Source organism: Acomys minous (assembly GCF_964271855.1).
Source record: "Acomys minous genome assembly, chromosome: 15".
NCBI classification, from domain to species: Eukaryota; Metazoa; Chordata; class Mammalia; order Rodentia; family Muridae; genus Acomys; species Acomys minous.
The window spans coordinates 98,290,767-98,310,002 of record NC_140497.1 but is presented as its reverse complement, the minus strand read 5'-3'; the positions used below and the strand labels follow the sequence as shown (position 1 = coordinate 98,310,002).

The 19,236-nt window shown below is 51.3% G+C and overlaps 2 protein-coding genes across 9 annotated transcripts; both read right to left on the bottom strand.

Moving 5' to 3' along the window:
• Positions 1-312: 312 nt before the first annotated feature.
• On the bottom strand, positions 313-7,073 carry ZC3H10 (zinc finger CCCH-type containing 10). 8 transcript variants are annotated; one of them, XM_084758531.1, is made up of 7 exons: positions 6,886-7,073; positions 5,940-6,088; positions 5,802-5,826; positions 5,512-5,534; positions 3,884-5,149; positions 3,563-3,626; positions 313-2,208 (listed from the first exon to the last, which is right to left on the bottom strand). In XM_084758531.1, exon 7 carries the CDS (start codon positions 2,157-2,159, stop codon positions 858-860), a length of 1,302 nt encoding a protein of 433 aa, XP_084614657.1. In that variant the 5' UTR covers positions 2,160-2,208; positions 3,563-3,626; positions 3,884-5,149; positions 5,512-5,534; positions 5,802-5,826; positions 5,940-6,088; positions 6,886-7,073; the 3' UTR covers positions 313-857. The 8 variants fall into 8 exon arrangements, with proteins under 8 accessions (XP_084614657.1, XP_084614654.1, XP_084614656.1 ...); XM_084758528.1 differs by lacking the exon at positions 6,886-7,073 and adding an exon at positions 2,363-2,414 and having other exon boundaries at positions 5,802-5,944; XM_084758530.1 differs by lacking the exon at positions 6,886-7,073 and adding an exon at positions 2,363-2,414 and having other exon boundaries at positions 4,024-5,149; positions 5,802-5,944.
• A 4,023-nt stretch (positions 7,074-11,096) lies between these two features.
• Positions 11,097-19,189, bottom strand: PA2G4 (proliferation-associated 2G4). Its single transcript, XM_084758562.1, has 12 exons — positions 18,852-19,189; positions 16,408-16,536; positions 16,044-16,149; positions 15,882-15,951; positions 15,648-15,740; positions 13,320-13,462; positions 12,840-12,918; positions 12,627-12,760; positions 11,931-12,025; positions 11,702-11,829; positions 11,526-11,579; positions 11,097-11,421 (listed from the first exon to the last, which is right to left on the bottom strand). The coding sequence occupies exons 1-12, from the start codon at positions 18,937-18,939 to the stop codon at positions 11,356-11,358; spliced, it is 1,185 nt and encodes a 394-aa protein (XP_084614688.1). The 5' UTR covers positions 18,940-19,189; the 3' UTR covers positions 11,097-11,355.
• Positions 19,190-19,236: the final 47 nt, after the last annotated feature.

Below are 19,236 nucleotides of genomic sequence, written 5' to 3'. Positions count from 1 at the left end.
ACCCCATATCCCCACTTCTTGGTACCCGCCCCCCTCAATGACCCTAAGAGCCCTGGTTACTAAGGCGACCTGAGAGTAGCGCATGAAGGCAGACTGGAAACAGATGGGGCTATTTTTAAACTAGACTAGGTGGCTCCATTTCTTTTATCCCACAAAGTGCCTTCCCCAAACCACAGCCCCACCTGGCCATCTCGCATGTCTACCCAGCTTAGGAAGGCCACCTGAGGGTGAGTCTTTACTACCCTTTTCTGGCATGAGCCCTACTTTATGCTCCCAGCTTCCGCAACAGCCATCTAAGCAAAGCTCACTTCCTTTGTTAAAAAATAATGTTCTTTTATTTCTTTGGAAGGTAGTGGGCACTGCCCTACACATTTCCAGGCCGAGCTAGGTAAGCGAATGTTCCCCTGGTCTGGGTTGGAGTACTATGGTCCCAGCCTTCCCAGGGGCCCAGGGTTAAGCTGGGCCCCAAATCATCTGAAGGCTCCTATATGGTCTCTCCTGACCACCCGCTTTGCCCATCTTTCCTGGCTCTTCCTCTTGGTAGAGAATTTCTCCCTCACACACCAGTGCCGGAACCTGTGCTGTACACAAGTGAGGACATGACCAGGGACACCCCAACTTCCCATGAGAAAACAGTCCCTCAGTCCTTTCTGCTGGCTTCAGTCTCAACGCCAAGCAAGCCTCTGTGTGAGTGAGGCCTAAAGGAGAAGAGGGCCTCTCAAGTGCAGACAACACCCAGCACAACCCCGCCTCAGGAGATGCTCCTAGGAAGTGCATTCTGTGCAGTCTCTTGTCCTGGTTTCTTCGAGGCCCCAGCCCTCAGATGCTGTGACAGGGAGCAGAGTCCAACCATCCTGTCAGTGTGGCATGGCTGTGATGCGCATGCTCTGGGAGGCAATGGGGTAAGTCACCATAGGAGTAGTCGTGTGGCTCATTGTGATCCCTGCCAAGGGCTGCGCCATGGACACAGCCACAGGGGCCACAGGGGCCACCGATACAGCCACGGGGGCCATGGACACAGGTGGGGGTGCCATCCCCTGGGCGATGGTCTGAGCCAAAGCGGCTGACAGTGGTGTGATCTCTGGGTTCAAGTGTGGAGGTGGGGGTGGCGGAGCAGCAGGAGGTGCAGCGTTAGTGGGGGGAGCAGCTGGAGCTCCAGCAGGAGCCACAAGTTCTTGCTGGGACACAGGCCGCGGCTGGAGAGCCTGGCTGCTCAGAGTCGTGTGCGTCTGGGCAATGCCATGGTTAAAGGTGGCCACAGTGCCCACAGTGGGGGCCAGGGTTTGCTCAGTTGCTGGTGCCGTGGAGCTCAGGGTCATGACCTTGGCCTGGTTTCGGAATTGGGCATTTTGTTCCAGAAGTACCTCATTGGTGGCCAGGAGGTTGCTGACTTGTTTCTTTAGCTCTTCTACCCGCTTCCTGAGCATGGCGTTTTCCTCCTCTAGCAGTCTACACTCTACTCCACGGGGCGGAGCCAGGTTATACTCATAGGACTCAAAATGGGGGCCGTCAGGAGGGCAGCAGCCACCTCTCCGGCGCTTAGGGCCTGGCTCGTGGTCCTCAAAGCCCCTTTCAGGAAGGTCGTAGATATCATAGAGATCATGGCGTCGTCCTGGGGGAACCGAGCCTGTGGAGCCTCCACCTCCAGTACCACCTCGAGCATCAAATTCAAAATCCCTTTGCAGGTGTCGGAACTTGCACTTGGTTCCTCTCTGACAGTCCCCTTTGAGGAAGTCACGGCAGATGGGGACCTCTTCCTTACCATTGGGTAGGTCAGCAGGCGAAAGACCCAGCCCAGCTGCCACCTTCTGCCTCAGCCGAGGCGGGAGCTCTCCTGTCTTCTTATAGCCATCCTCGTCCTCTTTGGAGCCATGGATGAAACGGCAGTTTGGCCGGCTACACTCCTTGTTTTGGAAGTCATGGCAGAAGATAAATTCGTTTTTGCTTATCCCCAAGTTGGACACCTCACTCATGTCTGGGTGGCGGTATCGGCAACGCTTGCCTCGCTTGCACACGTTCCTCAGGAAGTCTCTACAGATGGCATCTGAGGTGGCTCCCCCACTGCCTGTCCCTGCCCCACTGGCCTCCTCACTGCCACCACCTCCGGGGCCTCCACCGCTGGTCCCAGTGCCATTGGCATAGTTGTCCCGGTCAGGCATCCTGGTCCCCACCTCAGGGTCTTCTTCCTTTTCTGGCCACTCGTGGTGACTGTTAAAAAAAGAGAACTGTGTCAAACAGGGGTTTCTCCAGAAAGATCCCGCTCTTCCTGACTATTCAGTGGGTGTCCTCCAGGGCAATGCCTTTGGGGAATTCTAGCCGGCCTGGCTGACTTGCCAGGAGTCCCGCCCGGGCCCTTGCGCACCTGGTCTTGGGTGAAGTGATTCACACTTGCTTGGCTGATGGAAGAGGGAGCCCTGGGAGGAAGATGATCAGTGAAGGAGGGGGCGGGGAGGCTGTGTTAGGTTTGACCCCCCCCTTCTTAGCAGGTGGTGGTGTGTGAACAGACAGGCTGGAGAGAGTACGCTGAGGCGGCTGTTTAGCTGTTTTGTTTTGTTTTTCAAGACAGGGTTTCTCTGTGTAGCTTTGGCTGTCCTGGACTCACTTTGTAGACCAGGCTGACCTCAAACTCGCAGTGATCCACCCGCCTCTGCCTCCCGAGTGCTGGGACTAAAGGCCTGCGCCACCACGCCTGGCAAAGGCTGTTTAGCTTTGGGAGCTTGTGTGAGAAGGGATATCAGTAACAAAGCCTCCCTTCATGCCCTTCCTCCTGAACTTAGCTCGGGCAGGTCTCTGCGTATTTTGGAAATCCTGGGTGAAGGACTGGCATCAGCAGCTATAGGGTAGTCCTTAAACCTGTTATTTTCCCCGCCTGCTCCACACGCAAACCCCTCTGTTTCAGGGAAAGGAGTCTAAGCTGATAGCTCTACATGTAGATCCCCAGGATAAACTGTGGAAAGGCCAAGAGGGAAGGAGTTAATTTCATGGGAATGGTGACCTTTCTTTCCCCATAATCCACCCCCCTCCAAGAAAAGATCCCACTGATATCAAGCCATAGCACTCCTTAGCCCATAAAAATCCTCCTTATTTATAGACTCTATAAAAGCTTTTTAAGTCTCCTATTTCCCAAGAGAGCTCTGGAATGCCAGTCCACTGCCCTAATTCTAGCCCTCCCTTTCCTCTACCCCCTGGTAAGTCTGGGAGTCTCTGCTACCACGTGTCTACTCTAGTTACCTCGGTAGTATTCAGGCTCCCCCTACTGGCCAAATAGGAAAAGTTCGTTTTCCTTGATTTCCTTGGCTGTGACTTCTCCCATTCACACCGTTTCCTTGACTTTTCCTTTAGATTCCCCTACTTTGGCTAGCCAGGTCAGAGGCCAGAGTCTCCGCACCAGCAAGACTAGGCCCAGAATAAAACAAGTGGTAAAGAGATGACAAACCCTTGCTAAAAGATAAATGGCCAGGCGGAGAATAAGCGCCCTTCAAAGCCTGACCTGTTTCAAGTCCCACCAGAAGCAGATAACCGGTATAATAGCCTTCCTCACCCAATTATCCAGAATTAATACCTGAGGTAGCTCAGGTGAAGTCCGGGGCTCCCGTGAGTCTCCACCTCCACATCACTGCTGGGTTCTGATCAAGAAACAAACAAACAAACACAAACGGAGATTTGAATGACAGGAGGAGAAAGTGTGAAGGGCTTTGAGGTGGTTCTCATAAATTGGAATGAAATCTGACAGAACGTAAGAGCATTGTGGCTTTCAGGCTTCCCCAAGAGTTCAAACTGAACGTGACCTCTCAGAGGAAGAGGTGCCTGTTAGGAAGGATAACGCTGCGAGGCTGGGTCGAAAGGACCAGTTCCTGGTGACAGACGGGTCGGGGCGCTTTACCTCAAGCCGAGAAGGCTATGGGGATCAGAGTCCGGTCTAAGGTTGGAGTTCGCAACGGCAAGCCTGAAAGCCGGACAAGGGCAACAGCTGACTGTAGGTGGGAAGGCGAGCTTAGACTTGGGGGGGGAGACGGTGATTACCACGGTCCCCAACACCCTGGAGTTCACGACAAGTCCAGGAGTTTCCCTGCAAGAACTGGTCTCGGCCGGCTCCGGGATGTGGCGCCAGCGCTCAGCCGTGGACCTAGCGACTACGACACTAAGGAAGCGCAGGGTGAGAGGGGAGGGGGCTCGGGTGACATCAAGCTGAGGGATGGGCAGGGCTGTGACGTCACGGGGCTGGCGTTTGCTCGCGGAGAGGTCAGTCAGAAAAAGGGCTCAAGTCCCGGCTGGCGGCAAAGAGCCAGGCCGGTCCCGGGGAGGGGGTGCTCGTGGAGCCCGGCGGAGCCCAGCGCTGGGCCAGCCCCGACTCCTCCCCTCCGGGCGCGGCCTCCACCTCAGGCTCCCGCCTCCCTCACCTGCCGCCGCCGCCGTAGTTGCTGCTGCCGCCTGCCGGTCCTCTAGCTTCGACAAAGAGCCGCCCACCTTACGGCCCTTCCGCTTCCTGCGGAAGAAGCGACGCTCTAGCAACCAGACCCGGAAACACACTCTATGGCCCGCCTTCGCTGCGTGAGGCCGGCCGCAGGAAGCTCCCAGCAGGCCTTGCGCGTCACCATGGCAACACGACTCGGGCGGACCCGGAACACCTTCGGCGGGCGGTCGCGTCTACGCAGCGGTCCCCGGGAGACGGTAGGGGTGCCGCGAGCGTTCGGTAACCTCGGGCGCGAACTGACGCCAGCTCGGAGCCCCAGGCTGCCGCCCGCGCAGGCTCGCGACACTCAGTACGACCAAACGACACCAACTCCCCACCCAAAGGAGCCGCAAAAAAACACGTGACAGCCACGATTCTTCAGCCGAGACAGTGAGAAAGAGGGTTTATTGTACACGAGCTACACTTGGCCACAGGGGGACAGAACCAGTCCAGGGCGCGAAGGTGCGGAGGGACTGCCTGCCGCGTTGTTGGGAAGGCAGGCGGCCGGTCAGGTGGTCTCGGCGGAGATGGCGTCCCAGGGGCCCTGAGCTCATCGCCGGCGGCGGCGCAGTCAGTCCACAGCTTGTCGCAGCGTCCCGGCCATCAGCACCCTTGGCTTCTGCTCCCGTAGCCTCCGCCGTGCACGAGGCGGCTTACTTGGACCTCTGCCTCATCTTTCTTCTCTTGCGCTTCAGCCTGGAACGGAGAGCGTACAGAGGAGCAGCCGGGCGGCTTTTCCCTCAGCACCAGTGTGCACTAAACACACACACACGAAGACACCAACAAGACGAACACACACACACACGATGACACCAACAAGACGAACACACACACACACGAAGACACCAACAAGACGAACACATACACACGATGACACCAACAAGACGAACACACACACACGATGACACCAACAAGACGAACACACACACACGATGACACTAACAAGACGACCACACACACACGACGACACCAACAAGCCCCGCGGCACCGCGTTTAAGCACCGGGTCCCTGCGCGCCCGCACCAAGCCGCGCCCACCGCCGCGCTGTTGTCAGCTTACCTGCGCATCCGCTTCTTCCGCCACTAACACCCCGGCCGTGTGAGAAGAGGAAACAGATGTTAGCAATTCGGGCTGAGCAGTTACAGCAACCACACTACCATGGCACAGGTTCGCACAAAGGACCGGCTCAGCGTCAGCCCCCAGCCCCCATGCTTTCCCCACCAAGAACGTAAGGCTCCACTCGGCTCTCTCCAGCCACTGCCCGAGCTCCTCCGAGAACCCGAACAGGAGCCATGGCGGAGGGAGACGCACTCCCTCCCGCCCGAGCTCACCACTTAACGACTGCTCACCTTCGCTCTCATGGCGCAGGAGTTTCTAGGAAGGAAAGAGAAGGTTACGGTTAGGTCGCTGCGGTGACGGTATACGTGGAGGTCGGATGCTCGTGGATTGTAGTCGGAGTCCGAAGACCCAGCAACAACAGGACTCACCTAGGAAGATGGCGCTAAGGCCAAGAGAGCGGGGGAATCCGGCCTACTCCTTTTTAATGGCGTCTTCTGTGTCGTCACTTCCGGCGACGCCCCCTTCTGGTCCTGCTGGGGGCGTGGACGCTCCAGAGAATAACAGTGACTTCCGGCTGCTTTACAGGAGGAAACAAATTATTTTGAAAGCGAACTATCAGGTCCCACCTTTTCTTCTGTTTACTTTAAGGACATTGTGTTATTTCATCACGATCACCTGTTTCCAATATGGGACTAAGAAAAGTAGACGGAAAAAAAAACTCCGCCTTCTCCCTCCTTGCTTCTTGGGAGTTGTAGTTTCTTGGTAAATACCTCCATTTTATTATGAATAGGTGTGGCTTGTAGTAAGAATTTCTAGTTTTGGCCTGACTTGGTGGCGTAAGCCTTTATTATCAACTCCTGGGAGGCAGACGGATCGCTGGTGAATTAGAGGCCAGCCTGGTCTACATAGTGAGCCACTGCTTAAAATAATAAATACGCCAGGCGGTGGTAGCGCACGCCTTTAATTTCAGCACAGGTAGATTGCTGTGAGTTCAAGGCCACCTGGTCTACAAAGCTAGGACAGCCAAGGCTACACAGAGAAACCGTGCCTCAAAAAAAAAAAAAAAAAAAACCAAAAAACTACAAAAAGAGACATAATCATGTCGCTTTGGTTTTTAGCCATTATACTCAGCAAAAAAATTTCTGGGTCTCTTATGTTGGTACATGCACTGGCAGGCAGGTGCCAGCTGAGGCCGGAGGGCGGCACTGGGTCTCCTGGAACTGTTTTACACGCAGTTGTGCGCTGCCCAGCACGGGTGCTGGGAACAACTGAGGTCCTCGTGGTTTAGAACTCTTACGTAAGGAGGCCTTTACTCTTAGAGTAGCAGAGGGAATATCTGTGAATATAGAAAGGAGATTTATTAAAATGACTTACGGGCTGCAGCCTGGCCAACCCAACTGTGGCTGGCTCGGAGGAGAAAGTCCGAGAATCCAGCAGTTGTCAATCTGTGAGTCTGGATGTCGCAGCTGCTCCGGATCGGTGAAGAGAGAGGCCAGGTGGGCTTGCTAGCAGGCAAGGGCAAGCTGGCAAAAAGCAAAAGCTTCCTTCTTCCAAGTCCTTAAATAGGATCCCAGAAGAATTCCTGGCCCAGATTAGACCTGAATTAGCTGGGCAGCTGGGCGTGGTGGTGCACGCCTTTAATCCCAGCACTCTAGAGGCAGAGGCAGGCGGATCTCTGTGAGTTCAAGGCCAGCCTGGTCTACAGAGGGAGCCCAGGACAGCCAAGGATACACAGACAGACCCTCTCTGGTGAGGGGTGGGGAGAAAGAAAGATCTGAATCAAAGATCTGGAATCTGGATTAAAGGTATGTCTTCCCAACAAGAGATCCAGATTAAAGGCGCATGTTTTCCCAGATCAAATGATCTGAATGAAAGGAGTGTTTTTCTACCTCCAATTAAGCAAAGTCTGTCACAGGTGTGCCTTCCAATTGTGGGTTTTAGTGCCAGATGTATTGACAACCAAGAATAAGCATCACAGGTAAATTAGTTCTTTTTTGTTGTTTTGGAGACAAGGTATCTCTGTGTAGTCCTGGAACTCACTCCGTAGGTCATTCTGGCCAGGAACTCAAAGATCTGTATGCCTCCGCCTCCCAAATCCTGGGCTTAAAGACATGGGCCACTACTGCATAGATCACACCCAACCCAGACAGGGCTTCTCTGTAGCCCTGGCTGTCCTGGACTCGCTCTATAGACCAGGCTGGACTCAAATTCACAGAGATCCGCCTGCCTCTACCTCCTGAGTGCTGGGATTAAAGGTGTGCACCACTACACCTTTAATCAACTAGCCTTTAGTTATTTAACAGATGAGCTTTGCTGTCAGAACTCTCTAGAGTCATTTTCCCTCAATGTAATATAATCAATGATGATCAAAGTTGCTTATTGATTTTCTTCCTAAAGAACTGGTCTACAGAGCGAGTTCTAGGAAAGCCAGGGCTACACAGAGAAACCCTGTCTCAAAACAAGCAAACATATATATAAATAATAAAGAGGAAGGGAGAATAGGCACAGTAGTACTTAGAAGGCTAAAGCAGCCGGGCGTGGTGGTGCACACCTGTAATCCCAGCACTCAGGGAAGTGGAGGCAGGTGGATCTCTGTGAGTTTGAGGCCAGCCTGGTCTACAAAGTGAGTCCAGGGCAGCCAGGATTACAAGAGAAACCCAATCTCAGGAACAAAACAAAACAAAACAAAAGGCTGCCGGGTGTGGTGGCGCACGCCTTTAATCCCAGCACTCGGGAGGCAGAGGCAGGCGGATCACTGTGAGTTCAAGGCCAGCCTGGTCTACAAAGTGAGTTCAGGACAGTCAAGGCTACACAGAGAAACCCTGTCTCGAAAAACCAAAAACAAACAAACAAAACAAAAACAAAAACAAAAAAACCCCAAGCCCTCCCACCAAAAAAAAAAAAAACAAAAAACAAAAGGCTGAAGCAGGAGGATCATAAATTCTGTGTTAGCTTGAATACGTAGCAGCTTCAAGGCCAATCTGCAAAAAAAACATAAGAAATTTATGTATAGAAGACTTCATCTTTTAAAAAAATTATTTTACTTATCATATATACAGGTATTTTGTCTGCATGTACACCAGAAAGGGGCATCAGATCTCATTATAGGTGGTTGTGAGCCACCATGTGGGTGCTGGGAATTGAACTCAGGACCTCTGAAAGAGCAGACAATGCTCTCAACTGCTGAGCCATTTCTCCAGCCCAATAATTTAAAAAAAAAAAAAATTCATATAAAAGATTTTACAGTCTGAACTAATGTTTCAATAGGAAAAAAGAATGCTAGGTGGGGTGGTGCACACTAAAGCACTGGGATTAATGGCATGGGCTACCGTGACCAGCTCTTCCTCAATTTTTTGGTAAACCTAAAACCATTAGAAGTAAATATAAGCCAGGCGTGGTGGTGCACGCCTTTAATCCCAGCACTCGGGAGGCAGAGGCAGGCAGATCGCTGTGAGTTCGAGGCCAGCCTGGTCTACAAAGGGAGTCCAGGACAGCCAAGGCTACACAGAGAGACCCTGTCTCGGGAGGGAAAAAAAAGTAAACATAAGAGCCAGATTTCCTCAGAGTTCATAAAAACTGGTGATCCTGATGTATTTATAAAATGTTTTTGTGTGTGTGTGTGTGTGTGTGTGTGTGTGTGTGTGTGTTTCCAGACAGGGCTTCTCTGTGCAGACTCATTTTGTAGACCAGGCTGGCCTCAAATTCACAGTGATCCACCTGCCTCTGCCTCCTGAGTGCTGGAATTAAAGGTGTGCACCACCACACCTGGCTTTTTGTTTGGTGTAGCCCAGGCTGTCCTCAAACTGAAGAGATCCACCTGCCTCTGCCTTATGCACAGAATACTATGATTAAAGGATGCCATACCCCACTAAACTAAACCCTTTTTAGCAGGTCACTCAGACCATCAGATTGGCACTGAAACTTGTCTAATATTCTTTTGGGTGACCAAGGATGTGGCTCAGTTGGTAGCATGCATAACAACCCCCAGCACTGCATAACTGAGGTGTGGTCATTTACAGGTGCCTGTAGTCCCAGCACTCACACGGCTAACTCGCCTTTACAGTGCACTGTAAACAGTCCTAGTATGTGTGTACAGCTGGGTGTGATGGTGCAGGCTGTGGCATTAATCCCAGCACCAGGGAGGCAGAGGCAGGCAGAACATTGTGAGCTCAGAGGCCAACCTGGTCTACAAAGCAAGTCCAGGACAGCCAAGGTTAAGAGAGACCCTGTCTGGGGGAGAACGTGTGTATCCCCAAACTGAGCCAGGCTTGGCAGTACAGGCCTTTAATTCCAGCACTCTGAAGACAGAGGCAGGTGGATCACTGTGAGTTAGAGGCCAGCCTGGTCTAGAGTCCAGGACAGCCAAGGCTAACAGAGATCCTGTCCTGGAAAAACCAAATCTTCAAACTGGGCGAGGCAGTATGTCTTTATGCCTAGCACTTGGGCAGCTGGCAGAGGCAGACAGATCTGAGAATTCAAGGTCAGCTTGGTCTATATTATTTTTTATTTTTGGCTTTTTCGAGACAGGGGATACAGGGTTTTGAGAAAACCCCATCTCAAAAACAGACACAGGCTGGGCGATGGTGGTGCACGCCTGTAATGCCAGCATTCGGGAGGCAGAGGCAGGTGGATCACTGTGAGTTCAAGGCCAGCCTGGTCGACATAGTGATTCCAGGACAGCCAAGGCTACACAGAAAAACCCTTTCTCAAAAAACCCCCAAAATCAAACAAAACAAAAAACAACCCAGACACAGCTTAATGATAAATCCTCCCATCCCTACCACCACAAAAACAGAAGAAAACACAAGATTATGAGCAAATCCAAATTTATTGTAATGCCATATCATTCCAAAACCTCCTTAAGGAGAACCATGGCTCCCGGGGCAGCATGCCAGAGGCCACACAAGTCCACAGCTTCAGATGGCCAGTCCTCCTCAGTCTACCCTCTGGTTCCTGGTTTTCCTTTCATGGGAGGAAACTCAGTATTTCAAGCAGGAAGCTGGGTGGTGGCGCACACCTTTAATTCTAGCACTCAAGAGGCAGAGGCAGGTGATCTCTGAGTTCAAGGCTAGCCTGGTCTACAAAGTGAGTTTGAAGCCAGCCAGAAGCTACATAGTGAGACCCTGTCTCAACCAAAAAAGGGAACAAAAACCCAATGGGATTTTCAATGTAGGGTCTAAAATCAAGTGAGGGAAACTCCAGTGGCTCCAGGGGGCTGGGGGAAGGCGGGGAAGAACATGGCTGGCCTGGATTACTTCACAATTTTGTGAAAATGGGTGGAAGGAGGGAACAAAAAATGACTAAAAAGATTTATAAATGAGTCCATTTGATAGAGATAAAAATTTCTCAGTGGAGAAATGGGAAGGGCCTAATCACGAGGAATCTGCCACGGATGAATAAAAATACCACTGGTCCTCTTTGAGGGCAGATTAAATACTTGACAGTGGGAAACAGAAAAAGCCCCCCAAAGAATGAGGAAGTGACATCAGTGATGGCTAGTTCAGCAGCCTTCCTGTCCTGTTGTGGGGCCACAAACCTGACCAAGCAGAGTAGAAAAGGCTAGAAAGAGGGGCTTGACGACGATGGATTTGACTCCTGATTTTATTATTCAATTTCTTTGTCTACTGAGAGTAGTCTTGAGTGGCTGGGAAGCCTGGCCTCCCGCCAGAGTCAGTCGGTGCTGGCGCTTTGTTGGAAGGAGTGGATGGGTGGGGAAGCCGGGATGAGTGGAAGACCCCGCTCTGCTGGTGGCCGTAGGTGAAGAAGACGACCTGCACTTCAGAGCCTGGGGTGCGGCGGGAAGGGGGTGAGGCAGGAATGACAAGCTGGGGGACGGGACCCACCTCAGTCCCCAGCCTCGTTCTCTTCTAATGTTTCTCCACTGGTGGCATTCTCTGCAGTCTTGGAGGCCTACATTTAAAAAAAAAATTTTTGGGCACTCAACCCCCAAGTGCCTTCATGCTGAGTCAGCAGTGAGCTCAGGCCCCACCACCACCAAGATCACACACACCCACCTTCTTTTTCTTCTTTTTCTGGGTTTTTCGACTTGCAGAACTCTGGAGAAGAGCCTGGAAAACAGGAGGAAGAGGGCAAAGCCTGAGGAATGTGGGGTAAACAAAGTGCAGCACTCACTGTGGGGGTTCAGAGGGCCAGCGCAGTGCTGTGTTCCCCTTTCCCCATCCACACCGACCTTCAGCTCTGCGTCCTGGACTTCCATGGCAGACTTGTAGAGCTCAGGCTCAAAAGGACCACTGGTTATCCGCATGGGGCCGTTGGGCATGAGCAGAACTGTAAATTTAAACTGGGCAACAAACTCGCCTGTGGGAAAAGAACAAGCTCACATGGTACTTGGTTTTTTCCTGAAGCTGCAGAGGGAGGCGGAGCTGCGGGCTGTGGAATGAAGCCCCCTTAGGACTCACCCTCCTTCTCATAGAGAACATTAAACGGCTGCAGCAGCTCGTGCTTGGCACACTCCACCACACCCATTCGCGCCTTCTTCTCATCTTCAAACGCCCTGAAGAGAGAAGGGCGGCAGTCAGGCCTCCTAACAGCCGTTTATTGGTATGATGGCACGCACGCTCACTCCTTGTGAGGTGGGCTTCAGGGCTTGAACTTAGGCTGACAGTCTTACCCAGCTCCCAGCATGAGCACAGCAAGCGGCCCTGCCGGGTTTTGGCCCTTTTTTTTGGAGACAGGGTTTCCCTGTTTAGCCTTGGCTGTCCTGGACTCCCTTTGTAGACCAGGCTGGCCTTGAATTCACGGCGATCCGCCTGCCACTGCCTCTGCCTCCAGAGTGCTGGGACTAAAGGCGTGTGCCACCAAGCCTGGCTTGGCCCTGCTGTTTTAAGAGTTTCTTTTGACTTCCTGCCTCAGCCTCCAGAGTGCTGGGAGGCCCATGAAAGATCGCCGCCATACTGAGTCATGCATGTTTTAAATCCCTCCTGTCTTCGTGCAGGAATTATGTTTAGGGTTGCTCTATATTATAGCCAACAAGGAGCGGAGCAAGGCAGGACGTGCATTCAGGCAGGAGCTACAAGTCTGGGCAGGAGAGAGGGAGGGAGGCAGGGAAGGGACGTCAGACTGGTTCCCAGCTCTGCTCTTATTGTATGTAGTACCTTAAAGTAAAGGGCATGGCATCAAAGCGCCTCTCCACCTCACTGAAAAAGGCACGCGAAGTTTTCATTTTCAGGCCATATTGTTTAGAGGGGTCTCGTTTGTAAATGGTGGTTCTCTGTCCTGCATCTTTGGCCTAAGAGAGTTAAGTCAGGTCAACTGGTCTGGTAAACACACGTTCAAGGCACCCCCTTTGCTAATTCTGGTATTATTACCTTGCCTTCTCCTGAGCTGACGAGGACATCCACAGCATAAACTTCATGTACCTCAAATTCTGCCTTTTCATGGTCCTTCCTAAAGAACAGAGATGGAACCTAAGAGTGAGAGTACGACACACTCAGGGGTGCCAGCCTTTGATCTCAGCATCAGGAAGCAGATGCATTACTGCAGGTTCCAGGTCAGTCGCGACAACACGGTGGCAACCCCACTACCGCAAAGAAAGATGGTTCGCAAGCTAAGGGCACATGCTCCTCTTTATGGGACCCGAGACCTGTTCTCATACTCAAGCCAGGTGGGCTTACTCCTGCCTGTGACTGCAGGTCCAGGGATATGGCCATCCCTGGCTTCTAAGAGTATCTGCACTCACACGTATAGGCAGAGTTTGGAGAAGTAACCGTGACCAAAGTGGGGGCATGGACAAACAAAACCCAATAGCCAGCACAGGACGGAGAGCAGCAAGTGGGGCTGGAGCTTACTTCTGCTGGTCTGTGGGGTTCTGGATAATAGTTTTCTCCCCGTCGATCACATGCTGCTTCAACTGGTGTGACAGCATGCCTTCTATTGGCGTGCAGTTGAATGAGTGAGCAACTTTGTTCCAGGCCTCCGTCACTTGTGTATTCTAGAAATGCAAGAGCAAATGAAAGGTGAGACGGCTGCTCTTTCCAATCTATTCTCTACACCTCGTCGAGGGCCAGTGATTCTCAGTCACGGGTTTTCACTCACAATCATTCATCCTACACACTAAAACATAAGGCGCTCCAAGTAAACAGCATCTCTTAAAGAACAGAGCTACGCTCCAGTCCAGAAGACAAGGAAACAGACTCAGAAGAAGGTTAGCTGACTTGTCTAAGGCTGATCAAGTGCTTAGTGGAAAAACCTTCCCATAAACCTCCCAATGTCAAGCCCAGAGTTTGTTCCTCAGTATTCTGCCTGGTGGAGAGCAAAAACAAAAAAAAAAGCTTATTTAAAAAAAAATTTTGGGGGGGGGGGGCTGGAGAGATGGCTCAGTGGTTAAGAGCCCTGTCTGCTCTTCCAAAGATCCTGAGTTCAATTCCCAGCAACCACATGGTGGCTCACAACCATCTATAATGTGATCTGGGGCCCTCTTCTGGTGTGCAAGCTCACAATGCAGGCAGAACACTGTATAAATAATTTAAAAATCTGTATAAAAATTATTATTATTATTATTACTATTATTAATATTTTTTTTGAGACAGGGTCTCTCTGTGCAGCCTTGGCTGTCCTAGACTCACTTTGTAGACCAGGCTGGCCTTGAACTCACAGAGATCCGCCTGCCACTGCCTCCCAAGTGCTGGGATTAAAGGTGTGCACCACCATGCCCGGCTGTTTTTTTGTTTTTTGAGACAGGGTTTCTCTGTGTAGCCTTGGCTGTCCTGGACTCCCTTTATATACCAGGCTGGCCTCGAACTCAGGTCAATCCACCTGCCTCTGCCTCTTGAGTGCTGGGATTAAAGGTGTGTGCCACCACGCCTGGCCCCCTTTTAATTTAAAAAAAATCCTGTGCCTTTAATCCCAGAGCTTGAGGTGGAGGCAGGAGGATCTCTGAGTTCAAGGCCAGCCTGGTCTACACAGCATGATACCTGTTTCAAAACAAGCAAAAGAAAACACACACTTTCCCCCTGTGAGACGCTTTCCCTGTTGTAGCCCTGGCTGTCCTGGACTTACTCTGTAGACCAGGCTGTCCTCAAACTAACAGATCTGCCTGCCTCTGCCTCCCTGGTGCTGGGACTAAAGGCGTGCACCACCACGCCTGGCTGATGTGTGTGTGTGTGTGTGTATACATTTATTACTAAATCAATGTAACTTCTAAGAGTTCTTATTTTCTATCAGTTAGGTCTGAGGAAATCAAACACATCCGCAGACTTGGGGGCAAAGGTCTTTCTATACAGACATCTCACTGACTCTGATATTCCTCTTCATCCAAGCTGCTAGTCCCTCTGACAAGACTACTTCTGACTAGCTGTTGTGGCTTACACCTGGGACCCGCCCAGGGGAGGAGGAGGGAACCAGAACACCAGGAGGAAAAGATGACTTTTAAAAAGTCAAGTTCTAGATTACATCTGATTCCACAGGTATAGAGCAACCATTATGCAAATAGCCAATAGAAACAACAAAGTGTATAAAGCAATGGTAGCAACCAATTTAGGAACTTAGTGCAGGCTAGTACTATCCAATGGGCTTGAAAATAACTCGGAAACAAAGGCAGGATTTTAAGGAATAATTATGCAAGCAAGTAATCAGGAGATGAAATAGTACAGGTGTGAGGAACAAGAGAATGACCTCTTACGTTTGGAATGGTTCTCTGGAAAGTTAAACTAACATGCTTAGTTCCACCGGCCCACAAGAACCCCACCAGGTCCTGACCTTTCTTTGCAAAGAACAGAATTTTGGTCTAAGGCATGAATTTACCAGCACTATTTTCTCTTTTCTACCCTTTTCATACACATTTTATTGATTGATTGGTATTTTTGAGACAGAGTCTCACTATGTGGAGCAGGCAAGCCTGAATATCAGGTACCTGCCTGCCTCTGCCTCCCAAACACCGAAATTAAAGGTGTGCACCACCACCATGTCCTGCTAAAAGTTGGTGTTTCATTGTGAGTTATGTTGGGGTTAAAATGTACATACAAAATCTAAAAATGGCCTTAATAGGTCCCACAGGAAGAACTTACACCCCCTATACTTTGCATGGCCTGTGTAGGCACTCTATTAACTGCGGTTTATAGATGCCTGATTCATCTTTGCTCTGCCAACCTTTGAAACTAGAAGCAGCAGCATCTTACCTGGTTTCCAGGTTTGACCAGTCGTAAGGCAGCTTCGGCACAAAGGTGAGCTGCCTTAATGACGTCTGCTTTCCGCCCTGTTACCTGGGTCCCCTGTAAATAAGAAATAACCAGTGTCATTCTGGAAAGTTCACTAGTGTGTGTCCAAATGTTGTGGTACTACAGAACAGATTCAAAACATAAATGGCAGTCCACTCACCAAGACCAAACAAAGTTCAAAAGAATGCTGCCTACCTGAGCTACACCAGTCACAAAAGTGTGAGCCACGTTAGCGATGAAGCCATCCACATGGACCCCCAGGTCTCTACAAGGCAAGAGCAGCATATTGGCATTAGGAACAGACGCCGTGCGACGTGTAGGAAAATGGCAAATACTCTAGAATGGGGTTAACCTTACATTTTTACCAAGTCACCTTCCTTGAGTATATAGTCCTGGTCACTCTTCAAAGGGGAGAAGTGACATACACAGTTATTTACCGAAATGCTGGTAGGAAAAGCAATACCTGTGAAGAGAATCATCAGCCTTACTGCCTTGCTGGCTCTCGGGCACACTGACCGCCCACTGAAATACTGAAGGCCTTTACTTTAGGGACTTGCTCAAGCTTACTCAGGGGAGACTGGGAAGGAAACTGCACCCATCCCACTTGCCATTCTAGATTACCAAATTATCCAAACCAGAGACAGGTGGTGTTACAATGGAAAAGGGCTCGGTGGCTGGGGTCAAACGGGAGAAATTAAGAGGGGACGTTCCCCCTTCTTACCTTTCTTCATTTCCTTTTCTTTCTTGAAGATTTTCCCTGTTTCTTCCATTATCATGGCATCCCCTTTCTCACACAGGCTCAGTACCGACACACCTGAGCTAGAAGCTTCCACCAAAGTTCGAAGTACCCCTGGGGACAGAGTCCCATTAGATCATTTGTTCATCATCTAAGTAGACCTCAAGTTAAACCCAGCTTCGAATGTTCCCTAACGCCAGGGTCTTAAGGAAAAAGAGGAAAGAAACAAGCCTTATGCCCTGGAGTAAGGTACCCACCTTTAACACCTACCTCTTTCTTTTGTTTTTTGAAACATGGCCCTGGCTGTCCTAGAACTCACTGAGACCAGGCGGGCTTGGAACTTGGAAGCTTGCCTGCCTTCCCCATGCACCACCACACCCAGATTTACTTCCTAGTTTCCTAAAATAAAAAAAGCCTTCCCTCCTTCAACCTGACACCTGGGTATGTGGAGGCCTTTGCTAAGGTGATTCAGAACCAGGAACGTTAGGGAACTCTGCCCCAAGATAGTTACATGCACAGAGCAGAGGAGATTTATAGGCGTCAGGGCCAAGGGGAAGGCACAGAGAGCGGCTGAGTCAAAGCTGAAGCGTTGTTAAGTGTTACCTTCTTCCCTCCCCAGACACTCCAACTCGGTAGCAGTAATCACACTCCACACACACACACACTCCCCCATGTAAAAGCACATAAGCCCAGGAGAAGTAAACCAGGGCCTCAAACATTCAGGGGGCTCAAGGCTTACTTTTAGCAGATCAGGGAAACCATTATCTGAACACACAATTGCCTAAAGCTGTGAACTGTAGGGATGGAAATTTCGTCTGATTCAAACCAGTATCAAATACTAAAACAAGACCCCAAATAAGGGTAATATTTTGTATACTCCTCTTTATGATCCATAGGAATTCTAGGTTTGTTTTTTTTTTTTTCTAACTGTTGTTATTCTTTGGAATGCAGAAAAACTCAGTTTTAACCAAAGACATCCTAAATTCCTTCTTCCAAGTATTTTGTCAAGTCCATTTAAAAGTTCTAAGGTAATTTTCATCTTAAGTGGCTTTTAAAAAGGAAAGAGGGGCCGGGCGTGGTGGTGCACACCTTTAATCCCAGCACCCGGGAGGCAGAAGCAGGTGGATCGCTGTGAGTTCGAGGCCAGCTGATCTACAAAGTGAGTCCAGGACAGCCAAGGCTACACAGAGGAAACCCTGTCTCAAAAAACAAACAAACAAACAAACAAAAAAACCCAAACAAATAAAAAGGAAAGAGGGGCTCGGTAGTTAAGAGCACTGACTGCTCTTCCAGGGGTCCTGAGTTCAATTCCCCGCATCCACATAGCAGCTCACAACTGTCTGAAACTCCAGTTCCAGAGGATCTGACGCCCTCTCACAGACATACATGCAGGCAAAACACCAATGCAAATAAAATCAATAAATTATTAAAAAATAGAAATGGGAAGAGCCGGGCGTGGTGGCGCACGCCTTTAATCCCAGCACTCTGGGAAGCAGAGGTGGGCGGATCTGAGGCCAGCCTGGTCTACAAAGGGAGTACCGGGGGCAGCCAGGGCCACACAGAAAGCCTATCTGAAAAAAAGAAAGATGAGTTGAAAAGAGAAAACAGAAAGTGACAGACAACTGTTGAGAAAGAGCAAGGCTCCTATAAGACATGCTTATGATGATCCTAAAACCAGTGCTCCTCTCCGGCCGTTTCCAACATTATTGACAGGCTTGCCCCGCTGTCTAAGCGGAAACTTAAAGGGCTGTCAAGGCTCTAAGAACAAGTACTAAAGGCCAAGTTCACAGGCAGGGGCAGTAGTCACCACGAAAAGGCAGGTCTCTATCTCTAAGAGTTTGTTAGAGGCGCCAGACGCGTCCTCCAACGGTCCCTCGAGCTAGGCAAAGGGGAGAAGGGGGGCCCCCACCAGGAAGACCTGAAGTGAAGACTTTAGCAAGCACGTGGTGGGGAGAGGAAGTGGGGAGCCAGCGATCGGCACAGGGACCTGGCAACACGTGCCGCCTCGGCTCCCGCAGGTCAAGAGCGGCGACTGCCAGAGGGGCGCTTCTGTCGCCAACAGCTGGGCGCTTCCTTCTCGCGGTGGCCTCGCTGCTGCCAGTCAGAGGGCGCAAAGATCCGGACAGACCGAACGGTGATGAACAGAAGACGACGCGCCTTGCCTCCTTACCAACCGCCTAGGGTCGGAGCATGTCTGGGCCCCTCTGCGCTCCTCGCGGTCGCCGGCCCGCACCTCCACTCTCCGGCCCAGGCATGGCTGCTCAGTCCCCGGGGGCGACACCAGATCTCCCCACCACGTCGCCCGCGGCCGTCGGCACGCGCCCCTCGGTGGCTCACTCCGCAAGACCCAGCCGCTCCAGCCCTCGGGGAGACAGCCCCAAACCTCTCCCTCTCAGCCTCGATTCCAAGACCCCCGAGGCCGCACTCACGGTTGGCGATGTCGCCCCCCATCTTATACTTGGTCACGACCAGGTCCTCGGCGATAGTTTGCTCCTGTTGCTCGTCTTCACCCGACATCTTCCTACTACCACTCCTGCAGCTTCACTTTCCCTGAGCCGCGGCCTCCGTCTCCCTTCCCAGCTACAAGCTGTAGCCAGAGTCTCTTCGATCCGCGAGGAGAGCGCGAGCAAGCAAGGGAGCGGGAGGGCGGGCGGAGAGAGCGTGAAGCCCCGAGCGCGCGGGCCCAGGCGCAGGGCACTCTGGGACAACGAGTCCGGCAGGCGGCCAGTCTTCAGAGGCCGTCGTGGGCGAGAAAACTACAATTCCCAGTCTACCTCTCGCGCCCCTCCGCCAGGCCCATGGGCCTTGCCCTCC

Coding starts and splice junctions, on each gene's coding strand:
- ZC3H10 (XM_084758531.1), bottom strand. CDS start 2,159: ATGCCTGACCGGGACAACTATGCCAATGGCACTGGGACCAGCGGTGGA.
- PA2G4 (XM_084758562.1), bottom strand. CDS start 18,939: ATGTCGGGTGAAGACGAGCAACAGGAGCAAACTATCGCCGAGGACCTG. Junction 15,952..16,043: donor GAAGGTGACTTGGTAAAAAT/GTAAGGTTAACC, acceptor CTTGCCTTGTAG/AGACCTGGGGGTCCATGTGG. Junction 12,026..12,626: donor GCCATGCCCTTTACTTTAAG/GTACTACATACA, acceptor TTCTCTCTTCAG/GGCGTTTGAAGATGAGAAGA.